The sequence below is a fragment of the Pyrus communis genome, chromosome 13 (genome assembly GCF_041283825.1).
Source record: "Pyrus communis isolate YQ-2024b chromosome 13, ASM4128382v1, whole genome shotgun sequence".
NCBI lineage: Eukaryota > Viridiplantae > Streptophyta > Magnoliopsida > Rosales > Rosaceae > Pyrus > Pyrus communis.
Window position 1 is genome coordinate 28,658,830 of NC_142577.1, and position 19,206 is coordinate 28,678,035.

At 39.2% G+C, this 19,206-nt stretch overlaps 4 protein-coding genes across 5 annotated transcripts; 3 read left to right on the forward strand and 1 right to left on the reverse strand.

Annotated features, from left to right (window-relative positions):
- On the forward strand, nucleotides 1–2,287 carry LOC137736826 (ATP-dependent Clp protease adapter protein CLPS1, chloroplastic). The gene is made up of 3 exons (XM_068476104.2): nucleotides 1–206; nucleotides 1,355–1,505; nucleotides 1,784–2,287. Exons 1-3 carry the CDS (start codon nucleotides 143–145, stop codon nucleotides 2,043–2,045), a joined length of 477 nt encoding a protein of 158 aa, XP_068332205.1. The 5' UTR covers nucleotides 1–142; the 3' UTR covers nucleotides 2,046–2,287.
- On the reverse strand, nucleotides 2,173–5,584 carry LOC137736825 (GDT1-like protein 5). Of its 2 annotated transcripts, none has more exons than XM_088683021.1 (13): nucleotides 5,267–5,583; nucleotides 5,104–5,172; nucleotides 4,591–4,650; nucleotides 4,434–4,481; nucleotides 4,133–4,221; nucleotides 3,998–4,034; nucleotides 3,877–3,921; nucleotides 3,737–3,802; nucleotides 3,613–3,657; nucleotides 3,470–3,531; nucleotides 3,243–3,315; nucleotides 3,027–3,122; nucleotides 2,173–2,453 (listed from the first exon to the last, which is right to left on the reverse strand). In XM_088683021.1, the coding sequence occupies exons 1-12, from the start codon at nucleotides 5,282–5,284 to the stop codon at nucleotides 3,051–3,053; spliced, it is 684 nt and encodes a 227-aa protein (XP_088539147.1). In that variant the 5' UTR covers nucleotides 5,285–5,583; the 3' UTR covers nucleotides 2,173–2,453; nucleotides 3,027–3,050. The 2 variants fall into 2 exon arrangements, with proteins under 2 accessions (XP_088539147.1, XP_068332204.1); XM_068476103.2 differs by lacking the exon at nucleotides 2,173–2,453 and adding an exon at nucleotides 2,685–2,892 and having other exon boundaries at nucleotides 5,267–5,584.
- Nucleotides 5,585–8,726: 3,142 nt separating this feature from the next.
- On the forward strand, nucleotides 8,727–10,655 carry LOC137738255 (protein ASPARTIC PROTEASE IN GUARD CELL 1). Its single transcript, XM_068477884.2, has one exon. It carries the CDS (start codon nucleotides 8,986–8,988, stop codon nucleotides 10,450–10,452), a length of 1,467 nt encoding a protein of 488 aa, XP_068333985.2. The 5' UTR covers nucleotides 8,727–8,985; the 3' UTR covers nucleotides 10,453–10,655.
- A 3,765-nt stretch (nucleotides 10,656–14,420) lies between these two features.
- Nucleotides 14,421–17,692, forward strand: LOC137738435 (uncharacterized). Its single transcript, XM_068478070.2, has 7 exons — nucleotides 14,421–14,606; nucleotides 14,920–15,380; nucleotides 15,532–15,715; nucleotides 15,830–16,054; nucleotides 16,149–16,265; nucleotides 16,753–16,986; nucleotides 17,109–17,692. The coding sequence occupies exons 1-7, from the start codon at nucleotides 14,541–14,543 to the stop codon at nucleotides 17,322–17,324; spliced, it is 1,503 nt and encodes a 500-aa protein (XP_068334171.2). The 5' UTR covers nucleotides 14,421–14,540; the 3' UTR covers nucleotides 17,325–17,692.
- Nucleotides 17,693–19,206: the final 1,514 nt, after the last annotated feature.

Here is a 19,206-nt window from a genome sequence, read left to right on the forward strand (position 1 = left end):
GAAACAGCACAGCAATGCGCCAATTCATCGATGATTTTCTTGTTGTGTTGGTTAAAAACACAACCAGAAAATCCAGTAAATAAATAAAATCGCACGACGCATTGCAGCAGCAGCAGCACAGCGCAAGACAAAAGAAAGATTAATGGAGACTGCGATTTGTGGGAGAATCCCTCTCTCCCCGAACCACGTCTTCAACCCCAAACCAGGTTTACTCCATTTTTCTTAATTCCTTCCCTCTTTTCAGATTTTGGGTTTCCGTCAAAATCTTTGATTTCTTCAGCATCTGTACTATTAGGAGTAGATTTATTGGATTTTTCAATTCAAAGCTTGGTTCTTGTAAATTTTTAGCGAGCGATTTTGTTGTTTTTTTATTGAAGTTACGGAATTTAATGTATAATACGCCTCGAAAATTGATTCTCTCTGATGGGTCTCTTTTTCCTGTGTAAATGGAAGAGTGCTCTACTTCTTTCACAGAACATGAAGTGCCAAGAAAAACCCCATATTGTTATATAGCTGTGTATGTGGTTCCCAAATAGTTCTGTTGATGCTGCCAAAGGATTATGTAATTGCTTGAATTGTATGTGTAAGTGTACATTTATATTGTTTGATGAATTGAAAGTTTTGTTACAAGAAAGTTTTTCGAAAATCGAAAGCTTTTTCGGTTAGAACAAAATTTATATCAAATTGTCCAGTATCTTGCAAGATGTAGGTAGGGCAGATTGGGGAGTGCAATGCAAGTTAGTTCGTTGTGCACTTGTGTCTAAACTTGGGCGCGTTTCCTATGTGTTCTGTTTTGGGAGTGGTGGTGTTTCCCTTTTCACTAATGTAAGATCGAGTAATGGGAGCGGCAACTTCTGGATTACTTGCCACTGCCTCCGGATGCATTTATGCTAATGCCATCCACATGTTGGTTTCCTTAAGAGGGTTACAAGGATTTTTGTGTGCAGTCCTAAAGATCCAGCATCTCTAGTATCTATACCAGGGCTAAGAGCGCCTTTGCTACAATTTCGCTGTATTTCATCTTTCCTATGCGTTCTGTATAAACTTGGGACCAGGGCTAAGAGTGCCTTTGCTACAATTTCACTGTATTTCATCTTTCCAAGCAATCGGAGATCCAATTCTAAAGATTTGGGTTTTCAGAACCCGTAGATTCGTAGACATATAGATGTTGTGGTGGTTCTAGAATCTAGATTATGCTATCTTCCGAATTTTCACTTTCTGTTGCTAAATGTTGTCTCAATAAAAAATTGGTTAGTATGAATAGTGTGTTTCTATGGTGATTATTTATTCTTTAACATATATATGCCCGAGTGATTCCAATTGGTGAGTTTTTATTATAAAACGTGTTGAGCAGGAGACAGACACCCTCTTTGTAAAGGAGCATGCACCAATCTTAGCATTCCGGTGGCTGTATCAACAGCAGTACCTGGTAAAGGGGGAGGACTATTGGAAAGGCCAGTTAGAGAGAAAGCAACTCCTGCCCGTGATTCTGAGTTTGATTTGAGGTATGAAACACAAAGTTATATCGTTACACCATACGAGTGCTTTGTTTAACATAATGCCATGAAATGGGTTTGCACCACTCCTATCCAATGCCGTACCTATGCGTATCATGTTGCATCAAACTTGATCATTTCGACAAACTATTAAAATTTATGATCCGTTCACATTCACCTGGTTCCGGTTGTATTTGGTACTTGCGGTTTTCCTTTGAGTTCATGGTGTCTCTTCTCCTTTATAAAATTAGATGAGAGTTAACGTTAGACTGCCCAAAATTGTTCAGGAAATCAAGGAAGCCAGCTCCTCCATATCGTGTAATACTGCACAACGACAACTTCAACAAACGGGAATATGTTGTGCAAGTACTGATGAAGGTTATCCCGGGGATGACCCTTGACAATGCTGTGAATATTATGCAAGAAGCACACCACAATGGCTTGTCGGTAGTGATCATATGTGCTCAGGCCGACGCTGAAGAACACTGCATGCAACTGAGACACAATGGACTTCTGAGTTCAATTGAACCTGCAGGTGGTGGATGCTAACGACGTGCATGGTGAGAATCCAATTGGTGTGACGAATACCCGAGCATTGGATGGTGTACATAATCCCAATCCCCCGATTGATATGAAATCGCGATCATCCTGTGGTCAAATTAAGACAAGAGGGTGGTAGTTTAATAAAAAAGAGGATTAATTTTAGTGTTTTGCGATTGCACTGTTTATCTTTCTGAGTTACAGTGGTCCGCTGAACTCTGTGTTAACCTATATAGATGGTGTTTTTCTAATTTGCTCCTTCACATTTGAACAACTTAGGGTTGGTTTGGGATTTGCTTATGGGAAGGTCAAAAGCGCTTTCAGACAACAAAAGGCGCTTTCAAGTGTTTCCAACACAATCTTTTGCGTACGTCCTTGTTTCTGAAATTTTGATCAATTTCATCATCCTGAGTACTCCTGTCCAATTACAATTCATCGAAATGAGTTAAAACCAGGACTCTATTTCCATTGATAATATAAATATTAGGGAACTTTAACGAAAAGCTTCTGGTACTATTCACTTTAACGAAAAATCATATTTTTACACTAAAAAGTCAATCATCGTACTATTCACTTTACCCTTTATTTTGTCGTTATCGTTAAAACTTAAAGTTTTCAAGTCATTTTCATTAGTTTTCCTTATAAATATATCGAGACCAACGGAAACATAGATTTAATTGGAATGGCACGCAACAACAGAGTATAGCAGAAGTGTTCTCATCGGTAATTAGTTCCAAACATGCCAGAGTGCAATATTGGTACAGACTTGTAAAAACAATGAAGCTGCAATGCTTGTAAATTACTCCTTGCAGTGAATAGATGTATGTTTTTCAGTCAACAAATCATCTTTCAGTCCCTGAAGAAGAGTCATCATCAAAAACATAATCTAGAACAGGTATCGTATTCTTCTCGTTGTGAAATTTTAACGATGATTCCATGTATTTGCTATGAATTATAATATATGGTGCGAAATGTAGTCAACGTACTTACAAATCATTAATCAGACTATGGGTATCAAGCCTCCACTGTCGAAAGGAAGGATTGGATTCCGAAAACAATGAAAAGAACTCCACCCGATAAACCAACCTGAAACAAAACAATTATAACTTACAACTTTGATGCCGCATATTTGCCTACAGCCAACGGGCACAATATATAAAAACGAGAACTATATTATGTTAAGCACGAAGGCAGGGCGTATATTACTATTTTCTCCGATATCTGAGATGCCAAGCTCTTTCCACCAAGGACAGCGGCAGTCGTACATAATGCCTGTCCTCTGAGAAAAAAGAGAGGAAGCACAATCAGTAAATAGGGCAGAAATAAAAATAAAAGGAATAACTACAAAGGATAAAAGTGAATTAGAAGAATGAGCATGCACGGTGACTACAAGATTCCAGAAGCCGTTCAGGTTATAAAGGATGGAAACTTACAAGATTCCACCAAGAACCACGCCTAATGGGTTCTCATCTGCCGCCAGACCGATGGTGGCTAGCTGAAAGAACAGCAGGTCAAAACAAAATCGTGTTGAAGCAATAATGAATGAGATTATATATTCAATGTGCCAAATGCTCACCTGGCTCTTGTCGCCCCATTCACCGAAAAATGTAATGGAAAAGGCCTGCGGCATGAGCATGATAGATGCGGTTAAGTTATAGCCATGCAAAAATTTGAATTTCTTAATCAATAGAAGATAAAACCTTCAAAAAGATCGGTGAGAAGAACTGCAAGAGAAATGAACGTCTCTGCTTCTTGTCATCATCATCCTGAAAGTTAATAAACGTTCATAAACCCGTAGCTCAAAATTGCACATGGTAGAAAGAGTGTGTGTGAGGAGCACCTTAGTACGTTTGCTGCCTCCTGCGTTAGCCTTTAGATCAGCATCCTAATGGTACCAAAAGGGTGAAGTCAGAAAGGATTTGAATTGAATGCAAGCTAGGAATAAAAATTGAGAAACAAACCAATTCTGCTTCAACTTCTGCAAGCTCATCGTCACCCCTGTAGGGTAACCAGAATTAAATTCCCCAACAAATAGAAAAAGGTTAAATAAATTCCAAAAAAAAAAATATATATATATATATATATATATCCATTACCCATCTTCTTTAAAAGCGTCCCATAAGGACCATAGTCCAAAGCCAAAGAACAAAACTGTTGTTATGTGATGGGACCATTTCCGGGAGAGCTGTAATTCAAGATCAGCATTCAGTACTCATATCAGAACAGAAAAACATCACCAAGTTAAGCTAACATTTAATAAATATGTCAACTGGCCAACGTTATGCGACGCTCTAAGTGGGACAACCATTAACCCTTACATCATGAAAGCAAATTCCCTTGGATCTTAAACAAACCCCACGAAAATCAATTTCAGAGTGGCAGATTCAGAGTGCTTACCAGATTTGGAGCAGCCAAGCCAACGAGAACAGAAAGAATAGTCATCACCTAAAACTCAACAAAAATTTGAGATATATGTGAGACCTCAAACAAGAAACATCCAAGATCTACACAACCGAGTACACCACCTATATGAAAGTGGGAGGGAAATGCTTACAATCAGAGCTCCTAGGCAACCGGCCAAAACAAGTCTTCTAGGATGGCGCATCGCAAGGATCTTAAAGAAAAAACATCGCACCGTTAGATTATTACTCAAAAAATAGTATACAGATACAAGAATATGGATTTCAGATGTGGTTCTGGCCCTTATGGTTTCGCTTCGTACCCAAGGGACTTTGCAAAGGGAACTCGGGCACAAGTGTGTGTGTGTGTGTGTGTGTGTGTGTATGCATATACAAAAACATACATAAACACTATATGATGCTCGACAAGTTGCTACTGAAAACATTTAAATTTTAATATGTCCTCTGAAAAATCATACATATACTAAAAAATTCAGCAGAAACTCGATGTTCTTAATAGTATTGAATTTATAAAGTTTAACATGCCGAAATTCATTTCGATTCGTCTATTTTCTTCATGGCGTGTAATTAGAGGGTTATTCCAATTTCCACAATTCAAAAACAACCAAAAGGTAAAAAGAGACAAAATTGCAATCGTATAAACTAACCGCGGCGGCGAAGAAGGTCTTGTCGCCGATCTCCGAGAGCACAGTCATGGCAAGTGACTTGGTGAAACCCTAATCAACGAAAGCATCATCATAATCAAGCTAAAACAAATCCAGATCAAAACAAATACGAACGCGGTTTGATGAATTACGGAGATGGAATTACCTGCACGACTGCACTCATTTTTCGATGAGTAGCGTAGAACAAGGATTGAATGCTTTTGCTGGTGCAGAGAAGTGAGTCAGAGTTTGAGAATCGCTCTGACTCGCTCTGCCGTCGGTGAGTGAGGGAGGGAGGTTGGCGGGGCGATCTATGCCTGACTCGGCTGGTTCGTTGGAGTTTCTGAACCGAGATACAACAGCACAACAGCAGCAAAAGCGTGTGGGAGGGGATGTATGGAACGTGCGGTTTAAATGAGGCTGCTAACAAAAGAACCGATGCCTAACAAAAAGTAGGCAAAAAAGGGTAAAAAGAAGTATGCTGGGAGAGGATTGGATTCTCCAACAGCTCTAATAAACAGTCCAAACGTTGACTTACGCACATTGCATTCACTATCTCAATTTGGGAGTCCTCTTTTTGGGAAAAGGATCCGATTTTAGAAATCTCGCGATCGTGACCGTTTATCGTATATCATGCAGTTATAAATCATTTCAAAATTTAAAATTTAAAATTAAATATAAATAATACCTAACGAAAACTAACCGCACAATGTATGATGAACGATCACGATCGCATGATCCTTAGAAAAATGATCCGATGATGATCATTTTCCATCTTTTTCTTTCTATTTTGATTTATTCAACTTTTGGCCCAGAAAAGACTCATAGAGACATTCAGACTCCTTTAGCTACTATCGTGTGATTTATCAATACTAGGAATCGAATTTAGGATGTGCAATGCAGAAGATGAACTTGAAATTCGTCCACAACGTCTGGGCCCGGTAGTTTAAGTGTTTGCAGACTTAAATTTAGCTAAATTTGCTTGAGCAGTGCTCCATTCAAGTTGATACAGAATCAACATTGTATGCCGGTATATTCCATTTATGAGACCGAAATCAATATTTAAACACTATGAACAGGATTTTTTACTAAAAAATATCATCCACAGATCTACAAATTAGAATTGCTAGAAAGTAAAATTATACTCTTTTATATTTAAAAAAAAAACTGAAAGAAGATAAAGTCCTACTAATAACGTAAGGAATCATATCTTTATAACCATCTAGTCAATTAGATGGGGATTACTTAATAATCCATGAAGATAAGTACAATTAGATGGCGATTAATTAATAAACCTTGTAACCAAATTTAATCAACAATTTTTAAGTTTGACGTTTATGTTATCATTACATATGTTAATAAAAAATAGTTTATAAAATTAGATCTATTTCAAATTTTCTCTTATATTTACCTGTTATTTGACTTTATTGATAGATAAGATTTAATTTATAGCAGTAATATAATTCCATGACGCATCAAAAGACGAGAATGTCTATTATTTCGTCCGCGACCTTTTTAATCAGTTGAGAATCTATTATTTGTAAAGAATATCATTGTAAACGTCATAAAGGTTCATGAAATACGTCATTAATTAGTTCATGGGCTTGTGGACCACGTACGTCAATTTGGTCATTTCAAAATAATTAATTTCAAGGCCACAAGGATGAAAACAAAGGGCCGGCCCAAAATCTTAGCTGAGTTAATGTCCAAACAACCAGATTGAAGGGTCATTCAGTATTATTTGGTAAGAATTTATATTTTAAAACAAAGATGCTTCAGAAAGGGATAATCTCCAGATTTCTTCCACCTAATCAATCAATCCGGAGTCTTAAAATTTGATATAACGGCTACCCTTTAAAAGTTATAATAACTTTAGCCGTTGGATCAAATTTCAAGAGCCCGGATTAGGTGATTGAGTGGATTTGGTGGAAGGGATCCAGAGATGATCCCTCTCCACGAGAAAGGACCTTTAGACAGGGTTGAAAAATTAAATATTTCTTGTTGCCAACCTCTAACTCACTTCTCAAACATTTCTTGTTCCAAATCCTCCTCGGCGTCTGACTACTGACTAGGCGACACCTAAACTACTTTTTATAGCACTAATAAAACCTAGTTTGTTATCACACCTCATTTTATATTAAAACAGCTTACACAAAAGGGGAGAAGCTATTGTTGAAACGATGCTCCGTGTTTGATTTTATCTAATAAAAGTTGTTGGGTGCCCTTATAACTTTAGATCGGTTGAACTAATTAGTGTCTTATATAAAAACTTGATTGACAAAAATGAAAGAGAAAATGGTTATGCATGCCAAGTAAGTTATTCTCTACGCCATTTAAGCTCGGACATATAAAAATATACATGATGCTAAAAAAACTGAAACATCGATTAAATAACAAAGAACAATGGGACTTCTAGTGTACTTACTTTGACACTTGAAAATTAGATTCGATTTTCTCATCCCATCATAAATTGTATAAGATAAGTTATCAACTTATATGTTATGGACTCACGCAATATGTGACAGAGACACAAAGAAATCCATCTCATACGCTCATTGCACCAAAGTTTCATTGACCAAAGGCCATAAGTGCCACATCAAATGATAATTATGGTCACGCGGTGCATGAGAATATGATACTTAGTTTGTTACATAATTAGATTATGGGTCCTGCATCATTAATGGTAATCATGGCAAGTACATGAGTTCAAGCTTTTACTTTTGCATTTTGACCACCACTATTCCCCCTGCAGGTCCCATTCAATTTGCTTTTGGGCAGCAAACCCTCCACAAACCACTCCTTAAATTAGTTTGAGTAATGCTAAAGAGATTAAATTTTTTAAACCAAATGATGTGTCATTAATAAAAAAATAAGCATATTAACCGACACTTAATTAATAATCTACAACCACATTATTTAGTTTAAAAAATTTAAGCTTCCTAGCATTACTCAATTAGTTTAGTCTCTAAAGAATGAGAATCCTCAATGGATCCTCAAATCATGTTCATTTATCGTACATCGTGCGATCCTAAATTATTTTAAATATTTTTATTTAAAATTAATTATATGTATATCTGATGAAAACTGGCTGCACGATAAACATATACAATTTAAAAATTATTAAGATCCTCACAAAGAGAATCAGAAAAGGATCCTCATTCGTCTCTAAATTGGTCAAAAAAGAGTAGTTAGATATAGAAAGCATTATACATAACCACAATCACGCTTATCCCCATAATCTCAATGTAAACAGCACCCAATCTTTTGAGTGCAATTTAATTAAGATTTTTAACCTTAAGCTCCTCTCTATCTTTTTGGCAAATCACAAATCCCAAAGTAAAATACACACATGCAAAGATAATGGAACCCAAACCAAACTGAACTCCTTAAGAAACCATTTTTTTTAAGTTTAATATTATTAAGTCAAAATGAATATGTGTAAATCACTTTTTATTTGTAACATAAAATGTCGTCCATGTTGACATGGAAACCCGTTAACATAATATTATATTTATTCACTTATTTTAGCTTAAATCGAATCAAACTGCACCGTTAATGATGGAGTGATGAAATCGGTCTAAACGTTAAATTATAAATAATGCCAAATTTACATACAATTCGTGCCAATACATATGCTACAATTCTAATAGCTTACATGCAAAGATAGTGAAACCCTAAACAAAAACTCCTTGCAATTAATGTTACAAAGTCTGATATTTGAAATTCAATCCACAAACTCTCCTCCTCCTCCTCTCTCCACCCCACAAATCCGCCTTTGTTTTCTTCCAATGTCCTTTACGTGAATTCCCGTAGTAATTTATCCCCACTTTTCTCCCTCTTATATAACAGCATCGGATTCCCACTCTCTCCCCAGAACACACCTCAATGGCCGGAATGGGTTTCCTCTCCTGCATTCTCTTTGCTTTCCTCTTTCACTGTCATTCCCAAGTTGCCCACTCCCGGAGCTCGCCGTCGACCTCCAAAACGACGGTGCTCGACGTCGCCGCTTCGATTCAGACGACGCTAAGAGCTCTGTCGTCGGAGGATACAAGTAGAACGGCACAGGCATTGTCCCAGCAAGACCATAGCTCGCTTTCTGTACCGTTACACTCTCGAATTTCACTTCACAAGCCTTCTCACAGCGACTACAAGTCCCTCACTTTGGCTCGACTCGAGCGCGACTCGGTCCGAGTCAGATCTCTCACCACTCGGTTGGATCTGGCTGTTAGAGGTGTTGCCACGTCGGACCTTAAACCCGTGGAAACCGGCAGCGGGTTACAGCTCGATGCGGATGGTTTTGAGGGCCCCATTATTTCCGGGACGAGTCAGGGTAGCGGCGAGTACTTCTCCCGAGTCGGGATCGGAAAACCGCCGAGTCAGGCCTACGTGGTGCTCGACACCGGGAGTGACATCAGCTGGGTGCAGTGCGCACCCTGCGCCGATTGCTACCAGCAAGCCGACCCTATCTTCGAGCCGGCTTCCTCGACTTCCTTCTCGCCGCTCTCGTGCGAATCCCAACAATGCAAATCCCTCGATGTGTTTGAGTGTCGGAACGGCACGTGTCTCTACGAGGTGGCGTACGGTGACGGCTCGTACACTGTCGGCGACTTTGTGACGGAGACAATCAGCATAGGCGGGGCTTCGGCGAAGGAGATTGCCATCGGCTGTGGCCACACCAACGAGGGCTTGTTCGTCGGAGCGGCTGGGCTTCTCGGACTCGGCGGCGGCTCACTCTCTTTTCCATCCCAGCTCAATGCCACGTCACTTTCCTACTGCCTCGTGGACCGCGACTCCGACTCGGCATCGACCCTCGATTTCAACTCGCCGCTCCGTCCCAACGCCGTTACTGCTCCGTTACGCCGCAACTCTCAGCTGGACACGTTTTACTATCTCGGTCTGACCGGACTCAGCGTCGGTGGCTCATTGCTCCCGATTCCCGAGTCCGCTTTCCAGATAGACGGGAGCGGAAACGGCGGAATCATCATCGACTCCGGCACGGCGGTGACTCGACTGCAGACGGACACATACAACGTGCTTCGCGACGCGTTCATGAAAGGCACTAAGGACTTGCCGTTTACGAAAGGGCCAGCGTTATTCGACGCGTGTTACGACTTGTCATCGAGGAAGAGCGTGGAGGTTCCGACGGTGTCGTTTCACTTCGCCGATGGGAAAGTGTTACCGTTACCGGCCAAAAATTTCCTGATACCGGTCGACTCGGACGGGACGTTTTGTTTTGCGTTCGCGCCCACGCCCTCTCCGCTGTCAATCATTGGGAATGTCCAACAGCAAGGGACACGTGTCGGTTTCGATCTAGTGAATTCTGTGGTCGGGTTCTCCCCCAACCAATGTTAGAACGGAAATCATGGGTTTTATGCTTTGACCATGTTCAGTTTTCTGTCCATGTTACCAGCATAATATCTTTTTATGTTCTTTTTTAGTTAACTTTTATTTAGGATCCGCAAGGTGCTTTTTATTTTATTTTTGTTGATGAGGATTTGACTTGTCTGGATTTATCATGCAGTTAAAGGTTCAATCTAAGTTTTTCGTTCTTATCATCAGTTGCTAGTTGCAAATATAATTAAATTCTCATAACCAAAAATGATGTTCTCATGTATATTTTCGTTTTTTTTCGGACTTACACTCCCGTTGCCAACTGAAAAAAACTGTGAAGCTTAACGTACTGTGATCTGGGTCAGCTGCAGATATAACGGTTACCTTCCCACTAGACTTGTCGTTGACAGCAAACAACACTTGGAATCTAAGGTTGTGACCCAACTTTACAGTTCATGTTCAACAACTCATGTATAAAAAAAATATCTCAGAAAATGGTTTGGGCAGCTGGGCTTGGACCTTGACATAAAAGAAATTAAGGTCATTCCAACCAAAGAAGGGTCAAAAGGTTCTCTTTAGTCTCGTAGTTCTGCAAGAAATTATATTTTAATGAACAGTGCAATGTTAAATTTTATACCATCTCCAATCGAGGGGGCCAAATGATCATAGGCCAAACATAGTCATTTAACAAAAAACCATCTCCAATCGAGGGGCCAAAGAGTTATTGTCACATCCCGGCCCGGGGCGGATCACTTTCTGAGCTCGCTCTACCACCGTAGCACGATATTGTCCGTTTTAGGCTTACCATTCCCTCACGGTTTTGTTTTTGGGAACTCACGAGCAACTTCCCAGTGGGTCACCCATCATGGGATTGCTCTAGCCCTCTTCTCGCTTAACTTCGGAGTTCCTACGGAACCCGAAGCCAGTGACCTCCCAAAAGGTCTCGTGCTAGGTAAGGATGGGAATATACATATAAGGATCACTCCCCTGGGCGACATGGGATGTCACAATCCACCCCCCTTAGGGGCTCGATGTCCTCGTCGGCACACACGCGACCAGGGTTAGGCTCTGATACCAAATTGTCACATCCCGGCCCGGGGCGAATCACTTCTCGGGCCCACTCCGCCACCGTAGCACGATATTATCCGCTTTAGGCTTACCATTTCCTCACGGTTTTGTTTTTGGGAACTCACGAGCAACTTCCCAGTGGGTCACCCATCATGGGATTGCTCTAGCCCCCTTCTTGCTTAACTTCGGAGTTCCTACGGAACCCGAAGCCAGTGAGCTCCCAAAAGGCCTCGTGCTAGGTAAGGATGGGAATATACATATAAGGATCACTCCCCTGGACGATGTGGGATGTCACAGTTATAAGCTAAACATAATTTATTATTTTAATTAAATTAATATGGTTATTTAAATTAAATTACCATATTAAAATAAGGTTTTCGGACATATTTTGAGTGTCACTTGTCGCCAAATGAATAAGCCCCCAGATTTCTTATCTTTATATAATCTCAATAATTTTTGGATGAAATTTCGAGTGACATGTGTCGCTAATGTGAGTAACACTCTAGATTTCTTATCCTTATGTAATCTCAATAATTTTTTAGATAGGATTTCGAGTGACACGTGTCGCTAAAGTGAGTAACTCTCCAGACTTATTATTCTTATGTAATCTTAATAATTTTTCGGATAGGATTTTGAATGCCACATGTCGAGATATAGTTGGTTGTGCAAATTTTAGATATGATTCTTATTTACGTGGCACTTATTATCTTCAGTTTCCAATGTTAATAAATTGACTGGATATTGGGGTAGAATTCACACACCTCCAAACACCTCACTTGTTTGATAACTACCCTTGACACTATCTTCTGAGACCCATCCATATGCCCTGCAAAGAGTTTAATCTTCTTTTCGGATCCAAGCCCTTCCTTTCATTGCAGGTGTAGCCATTTGAAAATTACTGAAAAAATTAAAGGAAAAATTATTGGAAGAGGTAAGAGAATAGAATGTGAAAATTTGAAATAAAATGAAGTAAGATAGTATGGAATGATGAAAAGTATGTGAGAAGTGATGTAGGAATGACTTAGGTATTTATAGGAAAAAAAATTAGAATTTTTTTTTAAATTCGTCAAAAAAAATATATATATATATATATTCCAACAATAACCTAATGGCAGCATGACGTCAGCTAGCCATTGCTAGCTGGCATCATGCTGACGCCAGGTAGCCGTTGACATTCAAATGAGCTGAGCTAGAGGGCTGACAAAATGTCAAGCTTGACATTCTGGTGTTGGAAGGATGGGCTATAAGGCTGGCTGCTCTTGGCCAGCCCTTTGGCTAGTTCTCCCATTTTTGATCGGGTGGGGACCACAAGCCCTTTGGCCTAACCCTCGGTTGGAGACAGTTTTTATGTCAAAACGAACTATTTTTGACCCTATGGTCATTTGGCCGAGTCGATTAAAGATGGCCTAAGCTTATGGGCCATGCCATGTATAAGTCCAAGTTTGGCCCAAAAGAATGCCAAGTCAATGAAGCCCGTCAATGTTTTTTTTATTGACTAGTGATTTTATTTGGATTTTAGTATAAACTCATAGCGTAGTTGCCATTGAATTGAAGCGTTCAAAGTTTTGAATTGCACATAAAAAAAAAAATTTGAAACGTGAAATCCAAGTATCCTTCCATAGCCATATTTTTACTAATTTTAAATTTGAAAAATGTTGATCATTTGCTGGTTACGGGTCCTTTTCCACTGATTTTGGATTGAGCCGGCTTTTGAGAAAATGATACACCAATCAAAATCAAATACCGGAGAGGAAACCAGCGAACCGTCTATTTTGTTTTCCGTATATCGTAAAAATTGAAATGGAAAATACTCGTATCATTGCATGTAATGATACATTCCTTGTCGTAAACAAAATCAAATCACAATTTGATAGACGTGTATGAATTTTTGTATTTGTGATTTAATTGAGTTCTTTCCGTAAACATGTTAGATTATAATTTGCAAGTAAAGAAAAATAATTCTTTACATTTAAGAAGTCACGCAATATTCAATTAAAATAAATTCTCGACTCTACCAAACTCTAACATTTGATGCATTGGTAAATGATTAGATTGAAATAAAACTAGTGGTCAGTCAAAATTTTTTCTTTTTGGATAAATGATATTATCTATACTAAGGAGGTGAGGGAGCAAGCTAAGCCTCACAATGGGCTAGCAATAATATGGTTAAAATTCGTCTTTGGCGAGAATCGAACCTAAGACCTCTTATTTATAAATGAAGAAGAATATCATTAGACCGTAGTACTAAATAGCAATTTGCAGTCAAATTTGAATCCTAACAAAAAAATGTGATATCTTTATGAGCCACACAATCAAGCGCTCACAACTGAGGGAGAGCAATTGCCCGATCCCACATCATATGGGAGTCTTGTTGAAACATTATAGCACTTGACGTTGACTAGGCCGAATATTGCTTTTGCTATTACTAGTGTGTGTCAATTTACGACTTCTCTTCCAAGGCACAATTGATGACTTCTTCTACACATGTACATTTAACTACTAATAGTGGTACAACCAAAAGGAACAAAACTTGCAACTCCCACTATTTTCTTCTATGTCGTGGATAATATTCTCAAAGAGGAACAAGCCGAATTCATTGTCTGCCACTGTCCCACCAATAAACACGTCTGGAAGCTTCTAGATAGTCACATTGGGACGTCGATATTACGAAAAACACCCCGCACATTTCACAATATTGCTAATCAGGACACAAGCTTCTTCTCTTGGTCAAACCTCAAACCTTAACCCGAAAGCCGAAAGCCGAAAGCCGAAAGCCGAAAAGCTCTTTTTTTTACTGATTTAACCGTTGAGTTTCAGTTTCTTACCCTCCATTTCTCTTCGTTTTCCCCAATTTTACATTTATTTAGTATTATTTCCTTATTTAATTTAATTAATGGATTACCAAACCCTGAAAATTATTAAACCCCTCCATTGACTTCCCTCTCCTTCTTCGCCTTGTTCCTCACGCTTTCTCTCTCTGCACGAAAACCCCTCAAGTTCTCATTCTTTCCGGCAATGCGCGTCGTTTTGTCCCTTTCAGCATGAACAACATCTCTCACAGCTCTTCCTCCTCCTCCACCTCCTCCTCCATCGACACCGCTGATCCGGTAACTGCATCACTTGCCTGAAGTTTTTAAATTTAGTTTTGAAGTTTCCAGCCACTTTGAATCCTGCAAAGAATAAAGCTTTTTGCTCATATTTTTTTCGCTGTGCTTGGAAATTTCAGTTCAATTTTCGTGTGTAAACTGTAATTGTTTATGTTTTAAAGTTTGATTAAGTTAAATTCAGTTCCATTGACTATGTTATGCTTGAAAAGTTATTAACTTTTTGATTGGTTTGATTGAATTTGATGGTTTAGCTCGAATTGATGTCGAAAGCTTCTGAATTTTATTGCTGTTGTTTGGTTTCTGTTGATGATAGAATCTAGTTTCGAGTCGGAGGAGCGTGGATGGTGGTCAAGGCTTGGCTGCTGAGCCATCGCGTCGATGGCGTGACATTTTCTGGTTGGGAGTGTTTCTGATTCATTTGATTTTGGTGGGATGTGCTCTTACGGTTCTGGGGACCAATAGGTTTAAGAAAACAGATAGGCTAAACATAGATAGGTACACCCAGAGATTTTTGGAAAATCAAAGGGGGTTGACGGAGAACTATTGGCTGCTTTATGCTCTTGCCGGGGGAGTTGGGACACTTCTTGGTTGGACATGGTTGTTTTTCCTCCGTTCTCAAGCAACTCACATGATGAAGGTTGCGGTTCACATCTTGACTACTTATCTTGCTGTGATTAGTGTTCTATTGTTTTGGATGGAACAAATTTTCTGGGGTGTTGCATTTGCGATTGGTGCTGTATTGCAGTTCATGTATGTTCTTTCAATTGTGGGCAGGTATGACTTCGAAATTTCGTTTTTCTGGACCATTATTGAGCTTCAAGAGGAACAATTCTTTGCACTTGTGGATTGTCTTAATTTATATCTAATTAGAAATGGAATGATCAGATCCCTTTGCAGTCTTTCTGACTTTATTGTTAATCAATAGACTTCCCTTTACCATGCTGGTGCTGCAAGCAGCTGTCAAGATGGTATGGAGTCTTCGTGAAGTTATGAGGGTAGCGTATGCTTTCATGCTTATTATGCTTTTATGGATGGTATTATGGTCCTTCGGGGCAGCTGGTGTTGTAGCTTCAAGCATTGGAGATGGTGGACGCTGGTGGCTTCTAGTGGTGAGCTGGCATGTTTTGCTCTTCTTTCATTATTGTTGTTGGTATATGGATGCGGTATAACAATTAAAATGCCTCAGCTAACGACGCTAATAATGCTGTCGCACATGTACTTAGGTTCTCTCTATAAGCTTATTTTGGACGGGTGCAGTACTCTGTAATACTGTGCATGTTATAGTGTCTGGGATGGTGTTTCTTGTTCTTATCCATGGTGGTAGGGAGGCACCATCAATGCCTCCAAACTCACTGATGAAGTCTCTTCGGTATGCAGTCACAACTTCTTTTGGCAGTATCTGCTATGGTTCACTTTTCACAGCTTTCATTCGGACACTGCGGTGGAAGGTACACAGACGTGTGTTTGCTTTTCTGAACGATGATTTCTGTTTAAGTTTGAGGGTGAGTATCTTAGTTCTTACAATTTTGAAACATATTTCAGATCAGGGGAGTCCGGTCCAAGATAGGCAACAACGAGTGCCTACTTTGCTGTGTTGATTTTCTCTTTCATCTAGTGGAGACTCTTGTCCGCTTCTTTAACAAGTATGCCTATGTGCAGGTAGTTTTCTGTTAACAAACGCTGCCGTTTTAATTTTCAATTGAGATTAAAGCAACATATGTTTGTCCAAAAAGAACTGGTGCACTGCAAGTGATGCTGCATAGTAATCTCACAACCTTTGTATGCAATTGGCAAAATTCAAGAACAAATACCAATCCTTGCATCTTGTTAAAAGGAACACCAAAATTGTTACCCTAAATATTAACAACAGTAATATTTATTTTAGTAAAAAACAGAGGGGTCATAATTTTAAATGTGAGACTTCTAGTACAAGGCAGGTTGGCTGATTATATTTTAAGTTAACAACTTGATTTTCCATTCACGTGTTGCTCTCCTTGTATCTAATCACAACATTATTTGCCTAAAGCTGATCATCCTCGTTTTCCAGTGGTGCTATCTCAACCCCTAAGTGACCATCACTTAGTTCTTGCCTTTTTGTTTAAGTTGTGGAGAAGTAGTTATTTGTGAGTGACGTCGTTCCCTACAGATAGCTGTTTCTGGCAAAGGCTTCAATCATTCAGCGAGGGATGCCTGGGAGTTATTTCAGTCTACTGGAGTGGAGGCTCTTGTTGCCTACGATTGTTCAGGTGCTGTTTTATTGATGGGAACAGTTTTGGGCGGGCTTATTACTGGAACTTCCGCGGGGATCTGGACATGGATTAAGTATAGGGACAGAGTAGTTATGGTGGGGTCCACTGCAATGTTGATGGGAATGGTCTTGGTAAGTTTCTTGAATCAGGATCTTTATTCAAGTTGAGATGGATTTTGACCTTTGATCGTCTTGTAATTTTGTTCTTGTTTTCTTGAGAGTAGAAAAGCTTAGCATGGATCATGTATTTTCAGGTGGGGCTGGCGATGGCGGTTGTGGAAAGTGCCGTTACATCTATTTATATTTGTTATGCAGAAGACCCCTTGTTGATTCGCAGGTGGGATGCTGAGTTCTTCAACCAGATGTCGGAGATGCTACACCAGCGTCTTCAACATAGGAGCTCACGAGTGAGGGAAGTGTTCACCCACCACCACTTTGATAACCACACACAAGAAACACTCCCTGCCTGAAAAGTTACCTGCGATAAAAAATGTACACTGTTATAGGATCTTTGTCACTCGCAAAAGAGGGAAAATGTGATAGGTAGAAATTTTGTTTGAAGTTAATTGGTTAGGCAGAGCTATGAGACCATATACCCTCACGGCGTTGGTTTAGAGTTGAGGAGAGAACAATGAGACCGAGGAAGCAACTCCGTTGTTCCTTGCTCTCAGGCTTTCAAAGGTTCTTCTGATGATGGATTTGTTACTGCCGTCAACCGGATGTACCCGTTGGAGGTATCACTTGTTTTTGTTCATAACTTGGCTTTTTTGTTTCGATGTCTCGATTATATGTAACTTGTGAATTATCAATTCATGGAAAGATAACACTTTGATTTGCATTTGTTTGATTGCATGTCTTTTATCTAAAATATTTATCTTTGTATCTGAAAAATCAAAACATCCAAGTTCATTTTTTGGGAACCGGTTGCGGGCTTGCAGCAACATTTCTTCTTTTGGCTCAAGGGAAAAGGAGTCACAGGAGAAGAGACTTTGTGTTCGTCATCCAATGCAACGTTACAAAAGCAGTAAACACAAGTTCAGAAATTGCAGGAAGCATCCTTGCTAGTTGCTTACAGGATATACGCTAGAGTGGGAAAGGCTTCTTTTCCTTGTAGGCCTTACTAGTACGAGCAGATTAACTTTTTCCTTGTAGGCTCTACTAGTATGAGCAGATTAACTTTCTCGCATGAGCACTGCGTGATTGATTTAGAACATATAAGATTGCTTTTAGCGAACTTATTGAGAAGTTTAGTATCTTTTCAAAATGTAGTTCCAAATATTTTCCAAGAAACAATTTCAAAGTGATTTTCCAACGTGTTTATACAAAATAAGTGCTTTGATAAAAATAAAAATGCTTATGATCGCAAGTGATTCTTAGAGAAGCAGTTTTCCGTATCATCCGAAGATCCCCAAGGTCACGTGAGGGGCACACACATTGAATCACCAACTAGTACCACAGAGAGAGCAGAGAGCATCAAGAGAGAGAAACACAGAAAAGACGAAAAACCAGCAGCAGAAGGAGTGAAGGGGACACGCCATCAAAGCGTACGATTGCCGTATGAAATGCGTCGTATTCTTTTTTCGGCTTTGGGACGCACATTAAATGTAATGCAAATCCAAAAACGCAAATATGTGTTAATCAACTTACACCCCTAATACATTTACAACAAGAAATGCAGGACAAGAGAGGCTTCTGGTGTTCCTGCTGAGTCTGCCACACAGTTCTACGGCTACAACCACAACTGCTGCCTGTCTTGCCATTCCCTTCAAGCAAGCAACCCCTTAATAATTAAATAATAATTAGGAATTGATTTAGGGATGTACTATCCATACATCCTTTTTACCTTTCACACATTCTTTGTTAATTTTTGTTCTTTGATCTTCTTCAATTCATCCGATCTGACGGTTGAAAATTAAAAAAGTGTGTGAGAAGTAAAAAATGTTGTTTGGATATCACACCCCTTGATTTAATTTAATGATTAAATTATTTTAATGTTAAACTATTTTTATTTTTGGGAATGAGGATCCTCTTTGTGAGAATTTTGAAATTATCTAATTGTGTTCGTTTATCGTATATCGTGCGGTTAATTTTTGTCAAATACTGTTTATATTCAATTTTTAATAAAAAAATTTATAATGATTTCTGATCACTTGATATATGATGAACGAATACGAATGAAGGATTTCCGAAATCCTCACAAAGAGAATCGAGAGAAGCTCATTCTATTTTTGGCCTCATCTGCAAAATAATCTGATTTTCGCATTCATGATTTTTCGCGCGCTGACACCCTTCCCCATGATTCGTATATTGCAGCTGCAGGACTTACAGTCCTACTAGTAAATAATAATTGTA

What these genes read in the sequence shown, in the direction of transcription:
- LOC137738255 (XM_068477884.2), top strand. Translation starts at nt 8,986, where the DNA reads ATGGCCGGAATGGGTTTCCTCTCCTGCATTCTCTTTGCTTTCCTCTTT.
- LOC137736826 (XM_068476104.2), top strand. Translation starts at nt 143, where the DNA reads ATGGAGACTGCGATTTGTGGGAGAATCCCTCTCTCCCCGAACCACGTC. An exon ending in CGTCTTCAACCCCAAACCAG is followed by an intron (nt 207 to 1,354) that starts GTTTACTCCATT and finishes CGTGTTGAGCAG; the next exon opens with GAGACAGACACCCTCTTTGT. An exon ending in GATTCTGAGTTTGATTTGAG is followed by an intron (nt 1,506 to 1,783) that starts GTATGAAACACA and finishes AAAATTGTTCAG; the next exon opens with GAAATCAAGGAAGCCAGCTC.
- LOC137736825 (XM_088683021.1), bottom strand. An exon ending in GACGCTTTTAAAGAAGATGG is followed by an intron (nt 4,035 to 4,132) that starts GTAATGGATATA and finishes GTTACCCTACAG; the next exon opens with GGGTGACGATGAGCTTGCAG. An exon ending in GAGGCAGCAAACGTACTAAG is followed by an intron (nt 3,803 to 3,876) that starts GTGCTCCTCACA and finishes ATTAACTTTCAG; the next exon opens with GATGATGATGACAAGAAGCA.
- LOC137738435 (XM_068478070.2), top strand. Translation starts at nt 14,541, where the DNA reads ATGAACAACATCTCTCACAGCTCTTCCTCCTCCTCCACCTCCTCCTCC. An exon ending in CCATCGACACCGCTGATCCG is followed by an intron (nt 14,607 to 14,919) that starts GTAACTGCATCA and finishes TGTTGATGATAG; the next exon opens with AATCTAGTTTCGAGTCGGAG. An exon ending in GTTCTTTCAATTGTGGGCAG is followed by an intron (nt 15,381 to 15,531) that starts GTATGACTTCGA and finishes GTTAATCAATAG; the next exon opens with ACTTCCCTTTACCATGCTGG.